Source organism: Rhizopus microsporus (assembly GCF_002708625.1).
Source record: "Rhizopus microsporus ATCC 52813 unplaced genomic scaffold scaffold_3, whole genome shotgun sequence".
Lineage (NCBI taxonomy): Eukaryota > Fungi > Mucoromycota > Mucoromycetes > Mucorales > Rhizopodaceae > Rhizopus > Rhizopus microsporus.
In genome coordinates this window covers 736,804-763,450 of record NW_019671918.1, presented here as the reverse complement: position 1 = coordinate 763,450, position 26,647 = coordinate 736,804, and the positions used below count along the sequence as shown (strand labels likewise).

Genomic DNA, 26,647 nt, shown 5'->3' with positions numbered 1-26,647 from the left:
GGGCAATTACTCCAAGAAGGTTTGTCAGGTAGATGAACCAAATAAAAAAATGGTCTTATTTCAGAGAGGATTACTGTACATGTTTACTTGAGTCTTGTATCTTTAAGATAAACAAAAAAAGACAGTTAATGAAGCAGCTTAAGGAGATAGAGCTGGTTAGGAGATTAGAGTCACTGCTAACCTGACTGATGCGTGTAAATGAGTAATGTCCCATAACGTGCTTCTTTTTCTAAAATAACAAATCTTTTATTACAGGCTTAACCTAATCTTGTCTCACCTGCAAGGAGGGAAAAAAAATGTAGTAAAAAAATACACGCAGTAATGAGAATAAGCGATTTTCAGTATCACTTGTTACATTTTAGTGCATAAAGTTGTTTAGTTGAAATGTAGTCAAAAAAATATATATTTATATTACAGAGTAATTATGGATAGCGCTTTGTTAGTATGATTCTAAGTGATTCAGGGCCTAAAAGCCCAATACCGCCTCCGACTGCATTTTTTAGACCATGCTCATGTTCGCTATTTGGTACCAATTTCCAAGTATATTTCTTCAAAAACATAGCCATGAGTACTCTTTGTTCGTACATGCTAAAGTTGAGGCCAATACAGGTACGAGGACCATAACCAAAGGGCATCCATGTCGCTTTCTCTCTATAGCCTGGGCTACCTGTGTTAAATCTATCTGGGTTGAATACTTCTGGTAGATCCCAATATTTATCCAAGTGATGTGCACTATATAGTTCCTACATCCAATGTATATTAGCGCATTATTTTATATATGCGTATGCTGTTGACTTACTAAATTAATCATGGTGCCTTTGGGAATAAATATGTTGCCAATGTGTGTGTCTCTGCTTGCAACTCTTGGTAAATTGCCTGATGTAGGGGGATTGATTCTCATGGTCTCTTTTATACAGTTATTCAAATAGTCCATCTGCTTTAATTCTTTGTCTGTTGGTATAATATCTTCAGGATCATCACCTAGTACAGATAACACTTCCTTTCTTGCCTTTTCTTGAATATTAGGATGCGTTGCCAGATAATACAAGAATGACGAGGTTGCACTAGCCGTTGTTTCATGACCTAATTGAAAAGAATGTTAGTGTGAACCATTCTGAACAATGTATGTTCCTTGCCTGCAACAAAAAAGACAGCAATATTGGAAACCAATTCACCATCGGTCAAGTACTCTTTACCTGTCTTATCGTGGTTTGTAGCCATGATCATCAGTGACAATAAATCAGGGTTGCTTTTTGTAGACGGAGACTCCTTCTTTTTTTTAATGATATCCTGAAGGAGCTGACGAAGATTCTCGTTGGCTTTGCGTGCACGATTACGATAAGGGATCAACCTTGAAGGCAAGTAAGTGTATGCAGGAAAAAGATAAACAAATGGATCTCTAACGATACTAAATGCTTCTTTATACTGAATTGCGTAGCAAGAGTTTGGATCAGAAACTGTTTGCATATCGAAATCCTAGCAAACAGTGTGTCAGTTTACTCATGTTAATGTATCTTTTTGTTTATTTACAAAAATACCCAATCCAAGACAATCGAGCGTATATCTAAGAAAAAAGAAGTTTATATTTATAGTAACAACTGAGCGTGTCAGATATACCTCTTCATATAACTAACAGCGTCAATTACACCATCTGGGTGATGCTTATCTATAGATTCAAACATCCTTAGTACAACCTGTGCAAATGTTTCGACAGGCATGGCTCGATGGAATGCGGGGTTGGCCACACTTCTTTGTCTCTTCCAAACTGCGACGCTAGCATTGCCCATGTTTGGCTCATTATTAGTTAATATCAAATCCTAACAATGAAATATAGTATCGTTAGTATAAATGCATTCTCTTTTTCATCTGTCAGTGTACTTACAGGATCCATAGTAACTTGTAACTTGGGAAACATCTCAATGTCTTTTAAAAGCATTTGAAGATACACAGGATCAGCTACAGTAAGCGCCCAAGTACCCATAACATATTTTAGACAAAGACCATGTTTATTCATAAGTGGAAGCATAAGTCTTCTAGTGCGCACATCATGGCTTTCTCCAATTACAACACTCCAAAACCATTGTAGAGTGTTTACTTTGGGTATATGACGCAGGTGCTTAGGAACAATGATGGCTTGCACTAACTTTCGTACAAGGACAGAGCCAATGAAAGCAGATAGAGTGAGGGCATAGAGCTGACGCTTAAACAAGCCTTTTATCAAGACAGACATGATAAAAAAAAAAAGAAAACTAAAGGGAGAAAAAGAATGTTCTTTTATATATAATGCTTGTAATAATTATTATTTATGTAGTGTGGTCTTCGTCTACCAAATATGGTCAATGTCCGATGGTTATGCAAGAGTTATTATTATTCAACTGATTGAGTTCTTGGTTCCAATTCTAAGCTGCGTTCATATAAAAAGTCAACGTCTTTACTATGATCTAAATGATGTTTAATGAAATCTTGAATCTCGGGTACATATTGAAAGATGTATGGTGGTGATTGAAATTGCTTAATCTCACGAATGACTTCTGCTGATTTTTGTTGTTTAGCAAAATTAATAAGATTGCTCGACTTCTTTAGATAATCTGGATTGCCATCTTCAATAAAGGTCAAGTCTTGTAAGTAGATACCCAAGAATGGAATGCAGGGTGGATTGACTGAGTGTATCATTTCTCTATATTCTTGGAAGTTACGATTGGAACCCATCACCTTACGAATTGCATTTAAGGATTGTGTTGTACGACTGCTGACCTGTTCCCAGGTCTTTTTTAAGCGACCAATTGCGCTATTATCAAATGCAGAAAGGATAGCCATACAAGTATTATAGTTTTGCAGTTCCATGCAGCGCTAATATAAAAGGGTGTTACTTTGCATCTTAAAGATAGGAGTAACCGATACTTACGTTAGCAACCTGTGCCCAGTATTTTATAACAACAACACGTTTTTTGGCTTCTTTGTAATTTAAAATGCTTCCAGTAACCCATGCAGTCAATTTGTTACAGTAATCAATAGACTGCTTTACATTAGCAGCAGTATCATCGTCTCTCGACCAAGCCTTGCCTAGACACTCAATAGGTCGAATAGAACTATACAACTTGAAGTCCATGATGGTCAGCTGTCTGGCAAGTTCCAGTGGGTCCGTGTCTAATAAACGAATATGGTTCAAATTTTTTGGCACGATGGGCATAGGGCCATTGGTGTTATTGGGTATCAGCTTCTTTAATACGCCATCTTGTTCTCTTCTCTTGCGGATCAACCGATTTAATTGTTCAGCAGAGAATGAGGATGAATCACAAATGACAGTGTTTGCAAAGACGTGCAGCTTATTGAGAATGAATTCATCCTCTTCGTTATAATAATTCTCTAGCCAGTTTTTCATGACGTTAAACACTCTATAAAGATATTTAGTTGCCATAGAAACAAGTAATAGCATGTTTATATTACCGAAGTCGCACTAGCTTCTGTTTTTTATCTGTCCAGATTTCTAATTCATCAGGCGTCAGTTCTTCAGGAGGAGCCAAGTTGTATCGCTCCTGTAACAACTCAACAAACTCTTCTGTTGTGCAAAATGATCTATATGTCAGCAAGAAATTGGCAATAAAACTCATGTCTTCCATAACCCATTAGTTATCATTCAAGCATAAAGTACTCTGTTGAGCTTACCGATTTCATCATGAAGTGTAAGACGTTCCACAAGCGCGCGAATAGTTCCACCTTTCACACTCTTGTCTGCGCTAAACACAATATCACCTTCTGCATAATCGTACTGGAGAAACCAAAGCTGTGACATTTCATCATGTGTATTGCCATGGCCAAAGCTGAATTGTCGCTTGAGCGCTTTGCTGTTTGCCATCGATTGAGATCCTGGTGAAGGTCGAGTAAGACTACTGGTCGATTGACTGATGGATGGTCGATGTGAGCTGACAGTTCCTTGAGAGTTTTGTCTGTTATAAAAGCGTGTGATGATGGGTGTAGTTGCCTCAGAGCTTTCGTCATCTGTGGTTAAGCTGCCCCTGGAGGGTCTCTGCTTCCTATCGATATCAAAGTAACTGCTGACGGGTGAATTGGGTTCCGCAGGCACAATGGCTCCAGCGTGTTCCCCGTTTCTCATCATCCATATCTTTCGCTCACCCACCATTTGTACCACATTTGAAAAGATTTCTTCTATGGCATTCTCAACCATACCGACGGTTTCTTCTATACGGTTGATGCTTGTCATCAAATCCAGTTGTGAATTAGTCAATGTTTGAACGGCGCTAAACAATAGGCCAACCGAGTTATAAAGTCTTTGCTTATTATTTCGGAAACTAGGAAGAGACTGAAGCTGTGAGGGGTCGATATGACTGATATCGATGTCGTTCAAGATGGCTAGATAATTGCCGATTTGAGAAGATAGATTCTGGAATAGTAAAATGACGTTGGATTTTGCTCTTTCTTCCAAGATATATCGTTTCTCATCGGTTATTTCTTCCTCATCTGACTCTTCCTTTTTTTCCATATCTACTTGCTCGTTTTCTTTTTTTATTTGATATTGGTTCACTTGATAAATATAAGAAGATGCTTTACACAAAGCATCTGTTGAACCAACAATTTGCTTGGCGTGAGTCTGTAAACTGACAATCAAGTCTTGATTCAGAGGATACTTGGCCTTTGTTATCGCTGGCGAATTATTACTCTTTCTTTTCCCTTCCTCCTCTGTGTCTTCCAAGTATTCTTGTTGTGTACCATTGTTACTGATGTTATTATCAGCAGTGTTAAAGAGTAGGCGTGGATTCACGGGACGAATCGGGACATTCTTGTTTTGACACACGAGGACAAATTTTCGCACAGCATTCAACACATCCGCTGCATCTCTTTGTACTTTGCCATTATTATGGTTCATATTGGACTCATTGAGCGCCTTGGCTGATAGAATAAGTTTGGCCAAACTGGCTAATACATTGCGATGGGGTTCCTTCACTTCTGCATCTTGTAGATGAGGCGCATCCTTGTCCATGGATCGCGAGGAATAAAGCATAAGCCTGACGGCATCAACAACAGATGTGATCTTTTGCTTAAATGTCACAGGGTTGTCACCTGCTACGATGGCCTTATGGAGCGATTGTACTGACTGTGCGATGTCTATTGCTATACTCTTCCAGCTGATTGGCTTCCCTTCAGCATCTCCTTCCTCTTCTTCCTTTTCTAGATCCTCCCCAATCATGGTAAGAGAAGGATCTACTCTTTTTGATTGTTGTTCTATACTTCTTTTGCTTTGCTTCTGTACAAGTAAAACGAGAGTGTTAATGACTGAATACAATAAAATAAAACTACATTTACCAAACGTCCTGTTGCTTGATCAATATCGCCATAATCCCACGTTGTTTCTTGTGTGATAGAGTTTGCATAATATACTTTTCCTTGGGGTGTTGTTCGTTTAGTCCAGTAAGACAACAACTATAATAAGAAAGTTTTAGTACATATAGCAGTGAACGAATATGGTTAAGCTTTACATTGGTATGATTCGTGGGCAATTTATACTGTTGTTGTTGTTGTTGTGGTTGCTGTTGCTGTTGCTGTTGCTGCTGCTGTTGTTGTTGCTGCTGTATCTGTAACTGTTGTAACTGCTGCCTTTGTCGTAGTTGCTGCTGTTGTTGCTGTTGTTGCTCTTTTTTGCCAAAGTCATAATAGTCATTATATGTATGTTGCTCTTCACTCTTGCCTTCAGTGCTACTTAATTCCTCTTCTTCTTCATCTGAATCAAGTAGACTTGGATGATTCCAACGAAGGCCACCTGTATGTTGATTATAATAGAATTCAGTTACACCGTCATCTGCAATTTGAAGAGTCCAGCCTTCGGGTAACTCCTTGTTCAGAGCTTTGTTTGTATTCGTAGGCTGGGCAATATTGACAGGTGGTTGTTCAAGGGCCAGTGAATGTGGTCTTGTGTTTGAGGTAACAAACAGACTGATTCTATTATTCTGCTTGTTCATGTTTTGCAAGATTTCTATTGCTCTTTCTTCTTCTCCATCGCTTTCTTGTTGTCGTGGCTGTATCTGTTCCTCTTCTTGACCTTCTTCAGGGTCAACGATTTTTACAAAATTACTAGGAAACCAGCCTCTGCTTCCTTTACATAAACCGTCCCACCAACCTGTGTCAAGTTGAGATAGAACGTCAATATATTCATCTTTTTCAAAGGATAGAGAAGACTTTTCTTTTGAGTTAAAAGCATAGAGCGCTTTCACTCTGCAGATAATCCTAGGAAACTCGGCTTCTGCAGCCATAATTTATTGAATGGAAAAAAAGAATAAAAAAGAAAGATGTTGGACAAGACAATAATCCGACAAATTAAGCATTTGTGTTACAATGATACGCGTGGCAATTACATGGTTTAAAAAAAACTGGTAAAAAAAAAATGGCGTCAAGTCAGGGTTCCCTAACAAGTTCCGAATTGTTAATGTAGTAAACGTTTGGTTGTCATGGATATAAAATTAATCATTATTCATATCAAAAAGCTGTAATTAATAAATAAGGCTAGCATGGCGCCAATTTATTTGATAATAAAGTTTTAACCGGCATATCGAACTTTCCTAAATAAATGGTTAAAGAGTGGCCCCTGTTTTACTTATAAATAGTTTTTTGTTACCTTGTACAGGTACAAAATAGTTGTTTAGGATCTCTTTACAAAATCTTGTCTTGTATTCTTCTGGTGGAACTATAGTTACCACCTTTTTGATGGTTGATTTGCCTTTGGATTCAATCTTTTTATACCAAGTATAAGCACCTATAAAGTCTTTAACAATAATTAGTATAAATTAAACTTAGATAGAGTCATCTTACCAACTATACCAGTCATGATCTCACGCCTTTCTTCATTTACCCCAACCAGAAGTGAATAGTCCATGATGTTACACTGAGATAAGAATTCAGCATCATTTGCTATGGTATCATCAAACAGAGATTTATTTTGCACAAGTAGCTTTGTTTTATACTCTACATTGCTTGTTAGTGTCCATTATTAATATGCTGCCAATCAAGTACCGTTTAACCAATCTCCGTCCCACAAAGTTATATCTTTTTGCTCTTTCTGGTATTCTCCCACATGTCGTTCTACTATACCTTTGAAATCAAACTTCTACATAAAATATAAATTAATGCTCATTCGCTCAAATGTGATACTCACTTTGGTGATATGTTGGTTATAGAATAAATGCTCCATCACCAACACGTCAAGGTATAGTGAACTTTCCTTCTTCTTGATCTCAATGGTAAAGAATCCAAATATCTTTGCTAAAGCACTCTATTATATGTCAAGCTTTTTACCCATAAAAGGGAATCCTTTTCTACCTGTCTTGACTTCTTCATATGATTAAAATACTTGGGCGCGAATTTCAAAAAAGCATCCTTTTCCGAGACGTTCCAAACATTCATCATTTCCTTCACTACAAATCGATCATCTATCCTCAATCTTGATTAGCTCATTTACTTGAATGAACAGGCGTTATACCTTGTGTCTTGTAAAAATGACTTTTACTTTTACCACCGCTTGCTACCCATGATTGGCATCGACAAAGTGATTCAATCATTATTTGATGTACACCACACTGTCGGCGAAGCATTTCGAATTCGCTCGCATAATAAACAATACATGTGAATTCAACGTCATTGTGCACAAATTCTGGATTATCAACTGTGTTGGTGCTACTTGTCTTATTATTTTATATTATACTACTTACTGTGCTGAATATGGAGACTACCACTATGACCTTTTTGGTTACCAACGGCAGATGTCGCCATCAACTCCTTGGTTTGTTCATCTGTTGATGATTTTTCTGTCACTTTTCTTGTCCATGGTAGAATATTCTTCAAGTCTTCCAATCGCTCTTCACTCACGTTTGATTTACAAATTTCAATTATCATCGTGCGAAACGAGGATGTCTCTGTGCTTGCTGTGGGTGACACATATTTGCGCTCAATAGAAGAGCAGTACCTGTCAAGAACTTGGCTGTTTTTGCCTGTCACAGGTAATTGTGCTCCTGGGGTTGAGAGAAATGCTACGTTTGGAGTAACCATACCGGATTTATTTGATGACTGTCCTTCTTGCATAAGCTCTTGAACGTATTCGTTTGAACTAGACAAAGTAGTCAGAACAATGAAATGGTATTCAAATGTTACCTTAATGTGTATGCAATGACAGATGTTGGCTCATCTTCTCTTACGAGAACTGCAGACCCAGGAAAACTATGTACCGATGCATCTCTGGTTATGGATTTCTTAATTTTCAATGTCATAGAACAGAGAGATGGTCACAAACCTTATATAGTCAGGCTTATCCCATCCACAATCGTCAATCACTTCCTTACACTTTTCCTTTTGCCATTGAGCTAGATTTTCAAGAATAAGCTGGGACTGTACACCGAAATATCGACGAAAATCATTCAATTCGTTCACCTTGGTTTCTCTGAGTATCCCCAGCATATCCTGTTCATCCCTTTCAATTTGCTTTTGCAAAGTCTGAATGTCCTGCTCCAAGCTATCCGACGCCAATTGCATTGCATCACGTTGCCTTCGTCTATGTTCAGCTTGAATATAGTGGCTGAGCAAGTTAAGATGGGTCAGAATAGATTCAAAAAAGACACCGACGTCGTGTGTTGCCAGTTCACGTTTCCAGCTGTTCAAGGTCGCCACTCTGAGTCTAGGCTCATCCATATCATATTGTGTGACGCGGGCCACGGACATCATTTGCAACCCTGGCAATCTCAGTTCATAATAATATCCTGGCTGATAGCCAAATTGGATCGTCAGGCCGTTCATGTGAAAATAACGGTAAGGCTTTGCTTGACAGGCGCAGATCAATCGAGTGTCATAAAATAAAAGCTCCAGGAATTTAGCAAAAGAAAGCATCAAGGCTTCGTGGGATAACTCTGTGGGTTCTTGTCCTCTCTTACACGATGGACAAAAAGTCCAGCTCGTCCATCGATCTTTATTTTGCGGCTGGTCACTTTGAAAGCATACGGTTACATTGCCATTATCGTGTGCAAATGAGCACTTATGGTCTCTAAACGGAATTTGCTTGCACTCGTGGCACAATGTGTCTCGCTTTGCGTGCCACTCAGATAGAATGTGGTCGAGTGTATGGTCTGACTGTGTACTAAAATAATTGAATTGATAAAGTACGGGTCCCATGCAGAGATGATCGTCACCAGAAGAGCAGCTAAAGGTAACCACCAATTTTTGATGCTGCTTGAAGCTGGTCAATGAAGTTGTGTCCAATGAAAGATGATCCAGGCCGATGTCAGGCACCACGGCTACTTCAGATGGTTCAGATCTCCACAGAGACAAAAGTGACGACCGTCTACGCGTGTTCTGAAGCATTCTTTTGCTCATCTTGATTTTATTTGTCAATTCCTCTTGTTCTCGTACAAGTCGATCAAGGATACGTGGGCATGGGAATTTGCAACCTGGAGAGGTTGAAATGAGAGCATGATCAACGCCTTCCTTCAGCCTTACAAACTGGTTGCTATTGTTTATACATGTTGTGTCTTTTGAGCCTTTATCCAATGAAAAGCGTCTCTTAAGCTCTTGTCCTACTGCTGTGCCAGACCCTCTGAAATTCTTTACCCAATTGAAAATTGAGATGTGTTTGTGATATTGATCACTCTCCGTTGTCTGTTCAACTGGATCATTGTAGATCAATAGTACATGGCTATCTAGCATAAACTCCGTTTCTAAATACAGACAGTATGTCAAATACAGTAATGATCTTGTTATCTCTCTAAAAGCAACAGCCATATTCTCTTTCACACCATAAAAGCGTATTGTGCCTCCCACAGGAAAATAAAATGACAGATCGTCTAATGAAAATGATGTATTAATACAAAAAAGAGACCAATTCATGCAACTTGCCAAAATGAATCAAATCACCATGATAGACGTTCTTTAGAAACTTGGAATCCTTTGGTGAATTGGATGAGATGAATTGGATATATATCGGGTTAGTTTGTTCTGTCAACTGATGTAATTTAAATGTCTCGAATAATTTGTGCACGACTGTATCTAATAGTATTTGATGCCAATAGACTGGTATATCCAATTCTTCTAACCAATGAATGAGTAAACTACCAGCATGTTTCTTTGAAAGACTGTCCAAGGTTGTCTTTATTGTTGGCAGCGGTTTTGAATGTCGTGATTCAACTTGCTTTAAGCGAGTCATTTCAAGATTACAAAAAATAAAATAAAATATAAAATAAAAAAAAAAGGTACGCAAGCTTCGCTTTTATTTCTATGGTTACAAAGTGCAACGCACACACGCGCATGAATATACTTTTTGCAAGAGAGCAGATATATGTTTATTATTATTATTTGTTATTAAAAAGAGAGAGAAAGTGATATTCTACATTATAAAAATTAAAAACCAGAAACGAATACTAATTCTTGGAAGCAGTGTCCTTCTGTGGTAACTTTTTCTTGACCAATTGTAATTTCAGCTGTTGCCTTGTCTAACCATTGATAGATATAAGGCTTAACTACAAATGTCTGTACAAGCTTTCTGATGACATAAGGTATTTCAGCCAAGACATCGATCTTGTCAATCAGATTTTTGATTTCAACCACCATTATAATAGTAACATCCTTGGCTTCATCGTCTTCCTTTTCTTTAATCGTCTTTCCTTTCCATGTCAGTTTGACTTTCTTGGGAATATCATATTCTGTTTCTGTATCTTTTGCCAAGTCCATCAATTCTGCGTCATTGTCGACAGATACAGATATAAGCTTATCATTGAGCACAAGAGATCCTTGGTTAATGTTGACTGAACCATACTGCTTTGTAGTTTGGAATTGCATCATGCCGATAGAAGCTTCCTTGGAATGGAAATTGATAAAGTTCCAATTAGAGGCAATCAGCTGAGGTTGCATACCCTGAATAGCATGGATAAACATGCCATCACCTTCGATTTCATAAATTTGTTGGTTAACAATAAATGTTCCCTTGGATTCAGCTCTTGGCCAAAATTTATGTGAGACAAAGCCAGCAGCGGATTGCTTATCTCCTCCCAAATAAGTCTTGCCTTCGCCTACTTTAAATCCTCTATCGATCTTTTTGAATTCTAAAGAGACAACAAGCTCAGGATGGGTAATGTTGATCTTGTATACTTGTTGAGCAGCGTCCAACTGAATGGTAAAGTAGTCAGTTTTTACAGAACGTCTGTCAGCAGAGAGTTCAAACTTGGTCATGTTGATATTCTTAAAGACATTAGTATTAGTCTCAGGATTATAGAATTTGCAAGTGAATGAAATAGTAGGGTTCCATAAGCTATTATTAGTTGTAATATTAGTGATATGTCCTTTACCCTCTTTAAGCTATTTTTTTTTTTTCTTTACCCAATATTGGAATGAATCAGCTGAACAAAAGCAAAGGTACCATTTCTGGTCGTAGTATAAAACACTTGGTTTTCAGTAGAAGAACCAGAAGCTAAAGTCCACTGAAGATCATTCTCATCAAGTGGGGTATAGTATTGTCCATCTTTTGCTGTTTCAGCCACCGTTTTGATTGTTTCTACAGTTGCGCCAATTCCGGTAACATTAGACACAGTACTTGAAAGCTGAGAGACTAGTCAAATACGTTAAAGGAGGAATCATGTCACTCTTATTTTATTCTTACACCAAGAAGACATGATTGTTTGTAAAAGAAAGAGTGAAAAAAGAAGAAGAAAGAGCCAGTGCTGTCTTGTTATTTGTTCTGTTGAATCGTTGTGTGACGGTTGCTTTATTGCAGTGTTGAAAAGTATTCTTGTGATAGCCAATGGAAATGGATTGGTGCTGGTTGAGAATGAATTTTTTGTCTGATATTGGATGATGAAAGGTGGACGTGCATACAGCTGCATCTGACGATTATTTACACATTGCCTTAGAAAAAGAATAATGGCTTCGTACTTGTGTTATAAAGAAAAGAAACTATAAATTACAGCTATGGAAAATCCTCTAGAATACTAAGGAGAGTATACTGTCAAGACTACTTTATATTCCTGATGACTTGAATAACTTGTGCTATCATCAAATCATCACACACACGCACATATACATAAACACACAAGTAACGAATAATAAAAACGCGTCATTTATTAACCAACTTTCTTTTTTTTTATTTACATTTATTTATAATAAAGGCATACTCCTTTTAGTTCTCAAGACAATAATAGTCTTGATTAACAGGATTGGCCACGGGAAGGTAAGAGTACATATGATCCCAAAGAAAGAAAGGTATACACTGAATGTCAATGGTGTATATATCTTATAAAAAGGAGTGATGTATCAAGGCTGAACTTATACATCTGAAAAACCTAGAAAGTACAAGTTGAACAGTCCCAGATAAGTCTGGATTGACAGACTGCCAACAGGTAGCTATCGATTGACCTCAACCTCGTCTACCAGTCGTCCCGCAAGCTCAGAAGATGGTCTTGACTCAGCAAACTACCCAAAATAGCTTTTAGTTCGATACCGCCTAGTAACATCATAAGCATTTATTTGAGTAGCCACACTTAGAGAGCATTTCTCTGTTCACAGATAACGGGCAAAGTGGTTAATCACACAAGTGTAGAAAAAAAGACCATTCAATTAATGATTTTCTATTGGCTAATACGTTTCGATAACAACCACAGCGTTATTCTATTGGCTAACGCGTCTCAATAGCAACCAAAGACTTTGTTCATGCTCATATGATTGTCAACAAGTGCAAAGCTTTAGGTTATTATGACACTTGCTTAAAGAAAGCATTACATAACTGATATTGGAGCATTTTAGTAGCACAATATGCGCTTATCTGATGCTCTAAAAGAGTGAAAATGATGAAGCGTATACTGAGACGCTAACTGTATCTTTTCACATATTCAATTGTAGTTTTATGAACAGATGGTACTATAGTCTAAAGGCACAACAGAAAGAAGGATTATCAAATATATTGGCTGCATAACATAAATAAGGGAATTTACAATTATGAAAGTGTACATATGAGGAAAAAGAAGGTAAAGGACAACTATACCAAAAGGAACGATGTACTATAATACAAGGTTCATCATATACGTTTTCTTCCATAGATCTCATGCCATATTGGGTTTGGTTTTTCCATTCCATCTGGTCCACTAATGATGCACATTAGTATATATATCAGTGGTATAATGATAAACATTTACATGATTATATCAGTCTTCCTCAAACTAATAAAAGGTATTTGCTGAATAAGCACACGCATACTGGATATGTGTCTTTCAGTAGGCTTAGGTATAGGTGAGGATGCATTCTAAAGAAGATGTATGTTTGTATTGTCATTACAGTTTATTGTTTTGTGCTTACCCTAAAAAGACTTTGAACATCTCTGTTTGGGCTTGGTGTGTAGCTCATTCTTGAGACATCTCTCACGGGGCTTGACGTGCTATATCTTGTGTTCCTAATAGGAGTAGAATTGTTGTTGCTGTTGCTACTACCACTACTATTGTAAGTTGGCTTTGATATATGTAGACGTTCGGAAAAGTTTCTGTTAAATATGGGGCTTGAAGTCGGCTTTGCAGGAGAGTAGGTTCTGGGTGATACTGACATTGGTCGTGGTGAAGCAGCATTAGAGGGAATGGGTGATTCATCAAGATCTGGAGACACGAAACTACTAATCTAAATTGATTTCAATAAATATGATAAATACTCAATGGAAAAGCGTTTTACCTGATGGTTAATGTCGTTCACCTTCTTTTCTAGCAGTTGCATGCGCTCTTCTTCCAATCTCAATTGCTCTGAAGCCGTCATGGATTGCTTATTCTTTGGTGCTGAAGGCTCAGGAACGGACGAAGGAGGTGGAGGTGGAGGTGGCGATGGCTCTGTTGTTGTTCTGACTTCATCCATTATGACATCTCTATTTACAAGTGGTGTAAATGATTCACTCCTGCTTTCTATCTTGGGACGCTTGAACGTAGGCGGATGGGTCATGGAAAACTTCTTTTCCAGCTCTGACGTTAATCTCTTCACTGTCTTTTGACCCGTTACGATATCTGAATTCCGCCGCACTGCATCATGATCGCTCTCCATAAATGATTGTCGTTGGTTAGGTGGAGCAGATATTGAAAGGCTGTTGTTGCTATGTGTGCTGCTCGTGCTTGGTTCACGTATACGGTTTTCTTTAAACCTGCGAATAGGCGATACATAGCTTGTTCGCTGAGGTGATGAGGTATCCCTCTTTATCATCTTCTTTGGCCTTTCAGACTCAACCTCATCTTCATACAGTTCCCTCCTCCTATCTACAGCCAAGCTACTGATATCCGCTTTGTAACTACTGTATCTATCCAATTCTTCCTCAGGCAAATCGTCTGTTTGAATTTCCGCATCCTTTGCATACGTACGACGATATCGATCCTCTAATATTCTTCCATGAATGCTTTTAACAGTACTTAAGCGTGGTTCGTCACGTTTATTGTGCTTGAAAACTGGTTTTTGAGTAGGCTTCCATCCGATGGTCTCACAGAATTTATCAAATTCAAGTGTAGCTGATTGAGTTGCATTCGATATTACATCAACAATGCTTGAGAAAATAGTTGCATCCTTCTTTTGTTGTTGCTCTTCTTCTTCATTTTGGTTCATACCTTTTTTTTTCTTACAGTTTTGTTTATCGTTTTTGAAGAAAAGAGAGAGGAAAAAGAGGGCTGTGACTCTATTAATTGAGTTTTAAATATCTTTGCTTTCATCCTCCCCCTTTTTTTTGGGTTATCCTTTTTCTGTATGTTTTATTATTTTATTTCTACTGTGAAGGGAAACTATTATTTTCAGAACGAATGGATTAAAGATATTAGTGATTTCAATGACTTTGATGAAGATACAGAATACTGCATCATATCCATGACAACATTACCAACAAAGAATGAACACTGGCAGTGTAAAGGTAAAAAAGTGTAAAGAAATATATAAATCAATCACTAATACTATTTTCTCTAGTGACACGGAAGATAATAAATCAATTTCATTTGAATAATATACCACAAGATAAACGAACACTTGTGGTTAACTCCGCATTAAAAGGATATCGATCATTGTATGGACAAGAGTTAAAGTGGAAGGTGACGAGAAAAGAGGACGATAATTGTGAGGTAACAGCAGAAATGAATACATATATAACAATAATAATAACAACAATCGTATAGCTCTCTTTACTATTCTCATTTGATCAAGAGCTCACAGTAAGTAATTGAGCATTATTGTCCTGTCCAAGCTAACTTTCGTTATTTTAGAGTTGCCTTGGTTCATTTATGATTTACAAGGTTGCACCAGATCAAAAAGAAAGCCTGCAGAATTCATGGATGGAAAATTCCGTTCGACAATGTCAAGACTTGTTTGTAAGATGAATGATGGAATTAATACATGATATATTAACTCTTCTTTTTGCAGGAAATAAATGCTTTATTGAACACAAGACTATCTGACATGGAAGAACTATATGAAGAAGCCAAGAAAAGCCTAGTGAATATTCAAGCACGTAATGCTGAGACATATTTTACAAATCTAAGCAAATATACCCAACTACTTAATGCAAAGAAACTCAAGATTAGGAAACTATTAGGCGTAAAGGAAGAACAAAATGGTAGTGAATCAATAAAGATAATACAATCAAACTAATAAGAAAATGAATAGTTACAATCAAACATTTACAAAATAACAAGCGGTCAAATGCTGAATTAGAATATCAACAGTAAGAAAATCAAGCTTATTCTTTAATATTTATATTTATATGCTTATCTACGTTATATATAGATCACAACAAAGTCAATCTAGAAGAAAAAGAGTTAAAAAGACAGTAGAGAAAAAAACTGTCAGAACGACAAGTCGCTCAAAAGCAGTGGAACGAAAGTCATCGCTTAAACCGTCCGGTAGTTTGGAAGACAACCAAGATGATATGGATGAAGACCCTTCCATTTCTGATTCAAACGATGAGGACCTTTTTACAAAAACAAATAGTCAATTGCCATCACAGACTATAGCTGATTCGCCAAAAGAAGCAGCAGCAGAACCAGAAGTACCCATACTTGATACAGAAAATGCATCAATACCGATGCCATCTTCAAATCATCTTGTTTCTCAGCAAATCGATATCGTTTTATCACAGTCAGAGGCTCTTGACGAATTTAATGTTGATGATCTATTTAATGATACAGACGAAGAAGAAGCGGCACTGTTCACTACTGCTAAGAAAAGGCCATCATTTGTAAAATAGTCTACAATAAAAAATACCATCATTGAACATAAAGTGGGTTATTTCTCTTGTTTTTATTGGCTGCAGTAATAAAACATAATCCCCACGCTTTTTTTCTCTTTTTCTCTTTTTTTTCTTTACTTTTTTATCAAAAAAATGTCACTTTCTCGAGCCTTTTCTTTTATTCAACGTCGTCAGTTCTCCAACAGTCGTCAGTTGTACATTTCTGAAGGTGATTCACTTCCTAATGTTCAAGTTCAATTAAAGTCTCCTGGTGAAACTATCATGACTCAAGACCTCTTCAAGGACAAGAAAAAGTCCATCTTGATCGGTGTTCCTGGTGCATTTACACCTGGATGCAGTAAAACACACTTGCCTGGATATATCGAAAAGGCCAACGAGCTTAAATCCAAAGGTGTGGATCTCATTGCTTGCACTTCTGTCAATGACGCGTTTGTCATGACCGAATGGGGCAAGTCATTAAAAGCAGAAGATGCAGTCACTTTATTAGCTGATTCAAAAGGAGAATTCGCCAAGGCTCTAGATCTATCCTTTGATGCTAGTGGAGCCCTTGGTAATCATCGTTCCAAGCGATTTGCTGCCATCATTAAAGAGGGTAAAGTAGAAAAATTGTTCGTTGAACCCGATAATACTGGATTAAGTGTCTCCTTGGTGGACAGTGTGTTGAAGCATATTTAACGCCAACTTAATTTGTGCAACCTTTAAATAAAAAGAAATCATTTCTCCCATTTTAGGATTATATTTCTTTCTCTTTTTTATTTATTTTTTTTTAATATAATTCTCAATACATGTTATGTGGAAAAGGAAGACATCACTTCTTTTTGCATCAGCTGTAGCTTTTTGTAGTCTAGTGTCGATATGCTTTATCTATTTTTATTATGAAGAAGAAAAGTATTTAGCTTACTTGCCTCACTCTGGTTTATCAAATCAACGAATTGAATTAGCCAATGCATTATTACTAGCCGCTATACTTAAGCGTACTCTTATCATACCCCCAGCATTCCTTGGTAATGTCATGGGTTGGATGCCAAGGGAGCAATTACTTGATCACCTTGGTTGGTTAACGACTCCTAAGGACTTTGAAACTATCTGTCAACCTCCGACACCGGGCGACCTTCCAAGTTATATCCAAAGAAGCAAGTGTGCTGAATACCAACAATTTGCTGCAATACCATGGACACATCTCCATGACTTTTCCGCTCTATCACCCTATGTACGTATCCGTTTTCAGGATACTGTGTCACTTGAAAAGCTGCAACAAGATTTAGGCATAACTGACAAAGACACTTTTATTTATGAAGACGCACACTTGTATGATTGGCGACTATACGAAGACATTGAAGAAGCAAAGCAAATTTTAAGAAATGGGTCCAATTACATCAACTCATTTACTGACCGAAAGTATTATAAAATCTTCACTCTAGAGCACTGGAAGAACCGACCCGAACGATTACTGCAGCTAGGAGGAATATTTGGATCGACACGGCTCAACATGGTGAAACCAGAACATGTGGAACTCCAACAACGGATTGCAGAAGCGCTTCGTTATAGATTGGATACACCTTTAGGAGAGACAGTAAAGGGTATTGTGGAACATTTGGGAGGCAAGGCAACGTTTATGGCTGTTCATTTCCGTGTACGAGATGTGCCATTTAGAACATATGCTATTGACAATTTGCACGCATTTGAGCGAAATATGTCGATTGCGACGGGTATCCCTGTACCTCCTGCACCACCTCTGAATGAATTTGGGGTTTATACTAGTCTACCAAAGCCACCGCCTAGACCAAAGAATGTCATTCGTGTAGATCCTCCGACAGATTTGAGGGACGTGCCATGGTCCAACCTATGCGAGCATGTGTCACCCAACCTGACAGAACCTATTGATCATGTTGGATCACATGCGATAGTGTACATTGCAACAGATCATAAAGATTTACGAGGTGAAAATAGTCGACTGCTGGAATGGTTTGACTATTTCCCTTGTACGCTTACATTAAATGATATCCCATCTGAACTACTCAATCCTTTAGACCAAATGCATTGTATGTTTAGTCCCTCAAAACCTTTAAAATCATTCCTTATCCCACTTGTCGATGCCATGGTGGCTGCACATGCAAGACGTATATTTACAACGCCAAGATCAACATTTTCAAAATACATTGGCGAGTTAAATGAAGCCTGGGTACTGAAAGAACAAGGTTATACACTTGATTCTTTTTCATAATAAAATTTTGCTTTTTTTTCCCTTCTTTATTCTTTTTCCTTTTTAAAGATATGTTTGGACCGATATTCTTATTCATTACTGCAGTTTTACTATGCGTCATCCTACTGTTTTTAACTATATTCTTTGTATGCTTTTAATGTAATACTAATAATACTAATACTAATGACATGTGTAGGTCATCATGTTTTCAGATTTAGAATGTGATTATATCAATCCCATTGACTGTTGTAACAAACTCAATCAGGTAAAGTGAGAAATACACAAAATACAAGAGCATTACTAAAAGAAGGCCATCATATAGTTTGTTTTACCAGAGATTGGCCTTCAAGGCTTTTTATGTTTCTTATTCTTGATAACAGGTCACTGGTTCCCAGTGCTCATCAATTTACCTGTTACTTTACACAACTTTAAAAAGTAAGTTACGCGCGCGTCTGTATATTTGAATGAAGACCAACATTATATAGGGTTAGGGATCATGTTCATATGTATGATGCCACAGAAATATTTAGAACCTTGTCAAAACATAAGAAAGAAAGCTTTATTAAGCTTGGATTTTATGCGGTGGTAAATAAGCTATTTACATAAATAATAATAATATATAATAATTAATGACTATATAGTGTTTCTTTTACTATGTTTATCGTATGGTTGTAGCCCTTGTTGCCGAATAAAAGATTATTATCACTAGTATTCTTCTTCATCTCGATTTTCATGGTTAAAATCTTTTCCGCGAAAATCTCGTTTACACAATGGACATGTAGCGTTCAAACTTAACCATTCCTTGACACAATCTCTATGGTAGATATGACCACACCTAGAGGAGATCATTGTTATTATATACATATATATGTATACATATCTATAATATACTTGCCATAGTCTACATAGTAAATCATCATTTTCATATTCGGATAAACAAATGGAGCAGATCGCATCCTCCGATCTAGGAATTGTTAAAGCCTCGATATGAGAGGATTGTTCTTGTTCTGTCACACCATGACGACGCTTCATCCATCTCCTTATGAAATTAGATTTAGATCTTTTTGTAGTTTCACCTTCTACTGGGGTAGGCACTGTACATCCCTGTTGCTCTTGTTCTGGTGATTGTTCGACGGTGTGTGCCTTATATCTGAATATAGGAATTTTGTCAAGTTCTTCTTTTGAGCCACCTTCCATTACGGTTGATATATTAATATTGAATGCACGCATGGCCACTTTATACATGTTAAATATTTTCCATTTATATAAAATATGCTAAATTACCTAGAACAACCGGTAAACAGAATATAACCGAGATGCAGACAAATACTGGAATTAAGAGTAAGGCGTAACCCAGGATAATCCATGCGAGAATGGTGTAGTAAAACAAGGAGGCATCTTCGGAGCAACCAGAAGGTGAGAAGATGAGGTAATTTCCAACGATAAACCATAGTATAGCAAATAAATCTAGTAAGGATTTCAATCGATATGCCCATCCGCTCATTAGACTTCTTGACTGTTCAGGATTTGGTTGCTGTCGAGATGGTCTTGATAGATGCTGATAAACGACAAGTGGACAAGATAAACCGACTCTAATGACATAGATGATCAAGTACAACTGCAATGGTTGTTCACAACGTGGTGTTCTTATCACTTGACTACTTCCAATGGCCAGCACTGTCACTGTTACTGCAACCTACAAAAGGTATTACTTTCTTGCACTTCCTTTTTTTTTTGGATGATATCATTACTTGAAAAATCACTAGTATTAATGACATGATTAATATTGCTTTATGAGCCCTTGATATTCGATTCCACGAATAGATGAGCCAATTTGACCTCACTGTGCGGGCGCCATTGGTATTTTCAGTGCTTCCTTCCGTTGTTGCTATTGGTGTTGCTGCTGCTGTTGCTGTTGTTGTTGTTGTTGTTTCTGCCGCTGTCGCTGTTGTGTCCATGTATACAAATAAATAAATTAAAAAAAAGAAAAAAAAAGAGTAAACAAATAGAAAAAACGAAATTATGCTTGCTGTATTTTCGGAAAGTCATCGTGCAACAATAAAAATTCGAGTCGTCCGGAGTTGGAAAATCAATACCTGCAAAAGCATAAGTCCAAATCGAACAAAAAGACAGGGAAAAAAAAAAAAAAAAAAAAAAATAAAGCATGTCTCACAAGAAGTAAAGTGGATAATAGGTTATGAGCTGAAAGACGGAAGTGCTAGATACTTTTACCCTATGAATTTTTTTCTTGACAAAAATAGCACACAGATGTCATATTTACTCTATAAATACTTGATAGTATGAGATTACTCTAAAAGATTAGCCACAAAACATGTTATATGACAATAGCGCGTTATGCTCAACTCCCATTGGACATGTAATACTCCTGTTTTAATATAAAAAGGAGCTTTATCATAATATTGTTTCTTTCTTGCCTTGGGCAATTTTGTTTGGTGTTTGAAGGAAAGTCTTATGCGCATCAACTATAAAGCAAACAGATAATTTGCATACATATAAAAGCAGCTTCAAAGAATATGCGGCGTTGTTAAGCGTATTAAGGAAGAGCATGACACTTATGAAGTTGAGAGGATGCTTTGTTGTGATAACAGCCGCGCTCCACTCTCCCAAAATGATGAATGATGGTATTAAAAAGCCAACAAAATATGATGGCTACGATGTGGTGTTTCTGGAAGAAAAAGAGGATGATGAAAGCTTTTTGTAAAATAAACGTATAACTACGCTAAAGCTTATTTATTATTATGCCGTGTGTTTGTATGGGTTGCGCAGATTTGTAAGTCTATCGTATCAGTAGTTTTTTCTTCATCTTTCGGAGAGATATACAATAAGATGAAGACAACAATCAAGATTGCCTTGCCCCTATGTAGCCTCTTCTTATGTCATTTGTTGTCTGAAGTTATTATTTTATTTAAAATATTTTTTACAGCTTGCGAATAAAGCGTATTGTCCACTCCAAATGGAATCTTTGCCAAAAAAGGTAATTGACAATTAGAAAAGGCTAAATAGCAAGGCGACCTCTTTTATCCCCTTGAGAGGGAAGTGGCATACATACAGGTGACTCCTGTAAAGAAAGATATTCAATCTGTCGTTGTTGGTAAGAGGTACACAGATAATCCAAGTTTCCGTGGGTTTCTAGAATGATATGTACTGCCCTTTGGAATTCCAGAATCAACCCATGAACAGCCTCCTCGTTTGCTGAATTACCAAGGTTACGGTGCACGTCAAAGGGTTCCTCAACGCAGAGTAGCTGTTGTGACTCAGGTCCCTTGTGCCATCCCTTCTCTTGTCTGCTGAGTACTTTGCCTGATCGAACAGAAATGACCTGGGATCTGTAATCAAATTCGAACCCATACCGTCTAAAAAAGGCGTACAACAACCCACCGAGCGTCTCGCGGTTTGCTCGTCCGTATCCCCTCAATTGGTCCGGATTGTCGCAAAATGAGGTATTGAGTCCATGTATAACCTGATTATCTTCAGACAACGAATGAGGCATCTCATGTAGCGAGGGCAAGATAGGTGGTTGCCTTGTTTGCAAGAAATTGATGGCCATACAGACCCATGTATAAGTAGATATCGTACCTCCTTGTGCTTTTTTTTTTTAAAAAAAAAAGAAGAAATATTGGCAAAATGCAGGATAGTATCCATCTTTTCTTTTTACCTGCATCATTGATGTTGCGCTGCTTAGCCCAATGTTTAATAAACAGAATCAGAGGGCGCACACGTGGGTCAATTGAAACGTATGTTTTGATCATTTTGGTATTTTGAAGTGCGAGCGTATTATTGAGGTTAAAGTCACCTGCTATATGCCTTTTTACTGCCTTTAGAAAAATGGATTTATACATAATCACGTGAGCACTTACAATTCTGGATCCCATACTTTAGCTATAGGCACCTTGGCATTGCTAATTAACTTTACTATTTGTAAACCATCTAACATGATCACAATGAGTTCTTTGTTGCTTTAATAATAATCTATGGTTTACGTTTTTTTAATGCAAAAGACAATGAATAGATACAAGTGAGCTTTGAACAGGTAATGCATAAATCTACGTCCGATTGTTCCATACTGAGCCCGTTAATTGAGGAGCTTGAGGAGGGTTAGAACATATATTGCTTTTATGTAATGTAACATACCCAAATACATGAACTCCGGTCTCATAATCTGGCCATTCTGTCTTTAATATGTTCCGTATTTTCGAAATAAATAGCTGTCTTTGGTCATAGGAAGCTCGAGAGGGCAATAAGGTCTATTAGAAATGAGTGATTTCTTGTCTTTTCATGCATTGTTGTATTACATTATAAACATCTAGTAGATCAAACGAGAGTGAATCATAAAATGGTAGAGTCGTGGGCGGAACGGATAAATCGTATGTACTTGAACCAAGAGAGCGATTGGATTTGGTAGTGTGATGTGGCATAATTAAGGGATGAAAAAAGGATGAATAAACTTTAGAGACACAGCATAAAGAAAGACGAGAGACACAAGAGGAGAAAAAAAAATCTCCTTGGCGCGTCTACTGCTTAAGGTGAATTAATTTAGTCATTGTAAGGCAATAAGTGTTTTATTTTTAACCGAGAATTGGCAGAGACGGAACAGCTAACGCTATCTTACTACTAATATAATGGTTCCTTTATTATTATTATTATTTTTTCTCTCTCCTCCCCACTCCGGAGATTATTCAAGAAATGTAGAAAAAAAAAATTAGTTATTATCTATATATGCATATACACCAGCCCTATCCTAGTATGGATCACGACTCTCTGCACGTTGAATCATATCGTACAGCACCTTTGCTTCAACAGGTGGTTGAATTTCACCTTTCAATATAGCATTTGCACGTATAGGTCTTCCGTAAAACTTGGCGTTTGCCTTTTGCAGCTCAATTAATCCAGTGCCTTCAATGCTCATCCCTGCGAACAATCCCTTGGACTTTGTGTAGGAAAAAACAGGTGCTACCTTCTTATCACGAATATCGCCCGTGATAGATGCCTCTCCACCAGCACCAATGGGTCCTGCGCTTACTGATAAATTACCGCCCAGTGTTAGATTGCCTCCCTGAGAAAAGGCGCGCACAGCTTCGTCGCTATTGAGAATCAGGACAAAATCAGTAATATCGGCGCCAATTTGAGCACCAAATCCAACGCCGCCTGTTGCAATTGCCGTGGGTGCACTCCACTCTTGGCAAGTATTAGTTATTGTCTTTTTCTTTTTCTGGAAACTTACTGCCATCAGGTAATCTATGTAAATCATCAAGAGTATTAGTTTCATTCTGCACTTTTATTCTATATCTACGCGTTACCTAGCAACTACAATGCCACTGCCTGCACGCCCACTCCAAAGAAAGCCAGCCTTGACGACAGTAAAGATAGCTAATCCTTTGGCTTCCTTGATAACAGAAACAGGGATGATTGTATCAAAGCCATTTTCAATTTCCTCCTTGTCTAATGTCATGTTTATAAATATACATTTGTCAAAAGGAGTATCATCGCTTACTTATAAACTGTTCCAAAATACGAGCGGCCTTGGCACACTCTTCTGGTAACGTGCCTAGAATCGGGTTGTTGAAATTCCCACTGGAGCCTAAGCCAGTGTATTAATTAGTCCACGTCAAAAATAGAAAGACACCGATGTCTGTTCTTACTTGCATTAGAAGCCATGTCACCAATGGAACGGGTAGCTTGTTGACCCATTTGAGTCGCACCTGATATTTTGCTTAAGCTAGTTGTTATGGTAAAAATAGGCAGCACTTACTTGATGCAGCTTGACTGGCCTTTTCTTTTATTTTATCAAACATAGACATGTTAAACTAATAATAATAATAAAAAGAGGTAAAAAATGCCGAGACTTTCTTTTTTTTTTTTCTCTCTCTATTTAAGCTTGTTTAGTGTAACAAAAATGACGTTATTTCCTTCATGCAAAACTTCCATATTCAATCATACCCAAACAGCTTTTTTAATGCAGCTACAGTTTATAGTATAGAGTTTATTTTGATAGTGTCAATCAACATTTCTGAAATATTAGTCTCTGTATATGCTTATCGGACCGCTTAAATGGACGATGATAGATTCCTCAGTATGAAAAGATAAGACTGTTTTGATGAATGAAATGGTATATTATATATTTATGAAGTTAAAGGTTAAACCAAGGTAAATGTTCAATATCATTGATATGGATTCGCTTGTCTGGATCTCGTTCTAGTATTTTTGATACGACATATTTTGCTTCCTGACTTATCTCAGAGAGTTCATCCGTAGGCCACTTGACCTCTGCTTTGACGATACGGTAGAACAGTTGAGACACGCGCTCCTGTTTACCAGGATCATAGCGGAAAGGTAAATAGCCAACCAAGAGAGCGTAGAGGATAATACCCAATGCCCACACATCCGTTTTTCGTCCATCGTATCCTTTGCTTTGTACAATCTCTGGAGCAGCATACTCTTCACTTCCACAACGAGTTGTCAATAAAGGTGATTCAGGATCAACCACTCGAGCGAGACCAAAATCTGTTATTTTCAGAATGATTTGATCATCCTGTTCTCTGTGAATTAAAATGTCTACAGAGAACATGAGTAAATGACCCTGAACGTATTTATATCATACATACTCTCAAGCTTCAGGTCTCGATGAACAATGTGATGCTCATGTAGCCACTTGACTGCCTTGACCAATTGTAAAAACAGATGCTTGATCGTCGACTCATTGACCTTTTGCTGACTCAGACGTGATTGATAATGCATCTTTTGAACGAAATCAAAGAGTTCTCCTCCTTCCACATATTCTAGGACAATACACATGATATGCTCTGTTTCCATTGTGGCTTCTAGATGAACAATATTGGGATGATTGATATACTGTTAAGTGGAGTTACTATCATATTTCACATTACAAAAGCCTATAATGTTTACCTTTAATATGCCAATCTCTCTTTCTATACTTGATCTAACTCTTGGGTCGTTCAATACTTTGCCTTTCTGTATTGTCTTTACTGCATAAAATTGATCCTTTTCTTGATGATGCCCAACATAGACTTTTGAAAATGCTCCAACCCCCAATAGTTTACTTATCCTAAAGGAGCCAATCTGTTTTCCAATAATCTCCTCGTCCATCACATGACTTATTTTAGTGCTGTATTTGTATTGTTGCTCTCTTTTGATAGGCTCAACATAATCCCCAAGCATCGGTTCATCCGAGAGACTGGGTGTTTCATTTGAAATAGAGGGACTGAGACAGGACATAATCACAGGTAGTTCTTCTGGTTTCTTTGCGAGAGGAAGTTTCTTTTTTATCTCTCCCGAGTTACTCGGTCGTGGTGTTGGAAGGGCCATAATTTCGTCTTCGGAGAAACTGGTTATCGTAGGCGATGGTTCTTCAGTTTCTGGTTTTTTCATGGACAAGTACTGGGGTATAGGTGCTGGTGCTGGTGCTACAGAGGCTTGACGTGTAGCAGCCACGAGGTTTCGAAGACGATTAGCGTAACTCTCATGATGGTTTGGTGTTGCTGTTTCCTCATAGTCGACAATAGGGGTATGCGTATTATTTTGCTTGATTGATATTTTTCGAGTGATCGATGGAGGTGGTCGCGGTGTGGGGATATTGCTGGTATTAAAGAAAGCGTTGGTTTTTGATAAGTCTGTATTGATCTCTAGTCCACGAGAGGCCTGTCTTCTATGGTGCAGTTTACTAGTAGAGCCATTATCCATATTATTTGGCTAAATCGTACCATCTTTAGTCTGTTTTTTATAGATTATTTGATTGTATTTTACCTCTAGTAAACCGTCTTCTCGGGAATGTTTAATTAACGACTCCTATTATCATTGTGTTAATCATCGTATCCTTCTTTTGGTAATCGTTACCATCTATAATATATTGTGGTTTTTTTGGAAATAAAAGAGAGACGAAAGAAATAAAGAGAGAGAGATAAAGAAAATCAAATCTATTTTTTTTATAAAAATGACTCTTTTCTCTGTATGACTTTAAAAAAAGGTCACGACGATCTGATTTCTGAATGAATTCTTCAACAAAAAAGGTTAAATTCACTCTTTTTTTTTTTCAGAGTGTAAATTAATTAGGACCTCTCCTCCTTCATAAAAATAGATGTTGCATCTTGTTCAAAATCAAATCTGCGGTAAATGTTTCCTATGTCTAAAAATAAATCATAGAGACAATAAAGAAGAACCCTTTAAAAGAGACCAAT

At 37.4% G+C, this 26,647-nt stretch overlaps 13 protein-coding genes across 13 annotated transcripts; 4 read left to right on the top strand and 9 right to left on the bottom strand.

The window, feature by feature from the left end:
- Positions 1-288: 288 nt before the first annotated feature.
- RHIMIDRAFT_88088 (cytochrome P450) lies at positions 289-2,275 on the bottom strand. The gene is made up of 6 exons (XM_023615820.1): positions 1,883-2,275; positions 1,618-1,817; positions 1,531-1,564; positions 1,137-1,476; positions 800-1,083; positions 289-743 (listed from the first exon to the last, which is right to left on the bottom strand). The coding sequence occupies exons 1-6, from the start codon at positions 2,228-2,230 to the stop codon at positions 423-425; spliced, it is 1,527 nt and encodes a 508-aa protein (XP_023469094.1). The 5' UTR covers positions 2,231-2,275; the 3' UTR covers positions 289-422.
- A 92-nt stretch (positions 2,276-2,367) lies between these two features.
- RHIMIDRAFT_199081 (ras GEF) lies at positions 2,368-3,793 on the bottom strand (the record flags this gene model as incomplete). The annotated part of the gene is made up of 4 exons (XM_023606344.1): positions 2,368-2,850; positions 2,906-3,395; positions 3,448-3,613; positions 3,667-3,793. The coding sequence occupies 4 exons, from the start codon at positions 3,791-3,793 to the stop codon at positions 2,368-2,370; spliced, it is 1,266 nt and encodes a 421-aa protein (XP_023469093.1).
- A 2,723-nt stretch (positions 3,794-6,516) lies between these two features.
- On the bottom strand, positions 6,517-10,195 carry RHIMIDRAFT_234734 (uncharacterized protein; the record flags this gene model as incomplete). The annotated part of the gene is made up of 11 exons (XM_023608217.1): positions 6,517-6,572; positions 6,629-6,766; positions 6,823-6,975; positions 7,024-7,117; positions 7,166-7,282; positions 7,330-7,439; positions 7,490-7,660; positions 7,719-8,113; positions 8,158-8,241; positions 8,297-9,836; positions 9,907-10,195. The coding sequence occupies 11 exons, from the start codon at positions 10,193-10,195 to the stop codon at positions 6,517-6,519; spliced, it is 3,147 nt and encodes a 1,048-aa protein (XP_023469092.1).
- Positions 10,196-10,389: 194 nt separating this feature from the next.
- Positions 10,390-11,489, bottom strand: RHIMIDRAFT_198444 (oxidative stress survival, Svf1-like protein; the record flags this gene model as incomplete). Its single annotated transcript, XM_023606287.1, has 2 exons — positions 10,390-11,296; positions 11,365-11,489. Coding segments are annotated over 2 exons (1,032 nt in total), but the record flags the coding sequence as incomplete, so codon positions are not given.
- A 1,565-nt stretch (positions 11,490-13,054) lies between these two features.
- RHIMIDRAFT_234732 (uncharacterized protein) lies at positions 13,055-14,604 on the bottom strand (the record flags this gene model as incomplete). The annotated part of the gene is made up of 4 exons (XM_023608216.1): positions 13,055-13,121; positions 13,173-13,279; positions 13,333-13,644; positions 13,696-14,604. The coding sequence occupies 4 exons, from the start codon at positions 14,602-14,604 to the stop codon at positions 13,055-13,057; spliced, it is 1,395 nt and encodes a 464-aa protein (XP_023469090.1).
- A 134-nt stretch (positions 14,605-14,738) lies between these two features.
- RHIMIDRAFT_311439 (uncharacterized protein) lies at positions 14,739-16,312 on the top strand. Its single transcript, XM_023614730.1, has 7 exons — positions 14,739-14,902; positions 14,956-15,107; positions 15,162-15,197; positions 15,249-15,353; positions 15,406-15,598; positions 15,649-15,706; positions 15,769-16,312. Exons 1-7 carry the CDS (start codon positions 14,743-14,745, stop codon positions 16,226-16,228), a joined length of 1,164 nt encoding a protein of 387 aa, XP_023469089.1. The 5' UTR covers positions 14,739-14,742; the 3' UTR covers positions 16,229-16,312.
- Positions 16,297-16,963, top strand: RHIMIDRAFT_272304 (uncharacterized protein). Its single transcript, XM_023612313.1, has one exon. The coding sequence runs from the start codon at positions 16,364-16,366 to the stop codon at positions 16,904-16,906; it is 543 nt and encodes a 180-aa protein (XP_023469088.1). The 5' UTR covers positions 16,297-16,363; the 3' UTR covers positions 16,907-16,963.
- Positions 16,955-18,651, top strand: RHIMIDRAFT_272302 (uncharacterized protein). The gene has a single exon (XM_023612312.1). It carries the CDS (start codon positions 17,022-17,024, stop codon positions 18,453-18,455), a length of 1,434 nt encoding a protein of 477 aa, XP_023469087.1. The 5' UTR covers positions 16,955-17,021; the 3' UTR covers positions 18,456-18,651.
- Positions 18,506-19,126, top strand: RHIMIDRAFT_199073 (cornichon; the record flags this gene model as incomplete). The annotated part of the gene is made up of 5 exons (XM_023606343.1): positions 18,506-18,580; positions 18,631-18,699; positions 18,757-18,869; positions 18,920-19,019; positions 19,076-19,126. The coding sequence occupies 5 exons, from the start codon at positions 18,506-18,508 to the stop codon at positions 19,124-19,126; spliced, it is 408 nt and encodes a 135-aa protein (XP_023469086.1).
- Positions 19,127-19,139: 13 nt separating this feature from the next.
- Positions 19,140-19,631, bottom strand: RHIMIDRAFT_248553 (uncharacterized protein; the record flags this gene model as incomplete). Its single annotated transcript, XM_023610534.1, has 1 exon — positions 19,140-19,631. The coding sequence occupies one exon, from the start codon at positions 19,629-19,631 to the stop codon at positions 19,140-19,142; it is 492 nt and encodes a 163-aa protein (XP_023469085.1).
- Positions 19,632-21,450: 1,819 nt separating this feature from the next.
- RHIMIDRAFT_234728 (Nucleotidyltransferase) lies at positions 21,451-22,870 on the bottom strand (the record flags this gene model as incomplete). The annotated part of the gene is made up of 6 exons (XM_023608215.1): positions 21,451-22,040; positions 22,111-22,259; positions 22,313-22,382; positions 22,436-22,539; positions 22,587-22,699; positions 22,748-22,870. The coding sequence occupies 6 exons, from the start codon at positions 22,868-22,870 to the stop codon at positions 21,451-21,453; spliced, it is 1,149 nt and encodes a 382-aa protein (XP_023469084.1).
- A 323-nt stretch (positions 22,871-23,193) lies between these two features.
- Positions 23,194-24,253, bottom strand: RHIMIDRAFT_286686 (DUF500-domain-containing protein; the record flags this gene model as incomplete). The annotated part of the gene is made up of 6 exons (XM_023613408.1): positions 23,194-23,630; positions 23,677-23,690; positions 23,753-23,894; positions 23,947-24,000; positions 24,095-24,154; positions 24,205-24,253. 6 exons carry the CDS (start codon positions 24,251-24,253, stop codon positions 23,194-23,196), a joined length of 756 nt encoding a protein of 251 aa, XP_023469083.1.
- Positions 24,254-24,298: 45 nt separating this feature from the next.
- Positions 24,299-26,432, bottom strand: RHIMIDRAFT_272264 (Pkinase-domain-containing protein). Its single transcript, XM_023612311.1, has 5 exons — positions 26,307-26,432; positions 26,217-26,258; positions 25,359-26,162; positions 25,058-25,304; positions 24,299-25,007 (listed from the first exon to the last, which is right to left on the bottom strand). The coding sequence occupies exons 3-5, from the start codon at positions 26,151-26,153 to the stop codon at positions 24,583-24,585; spliced, it is 1,467 nt and encodes a 488-aa protein (XP_023469082.1). The 5' UTR covers positions 26,154-26,162; positions 26,217-26,258; positions 26,307-26,432; the 3' UTR covers positions 24,299-24,582.
- Between the last annotated feature and the right edge of the window lie 215 nt (positions 26,433-26,647).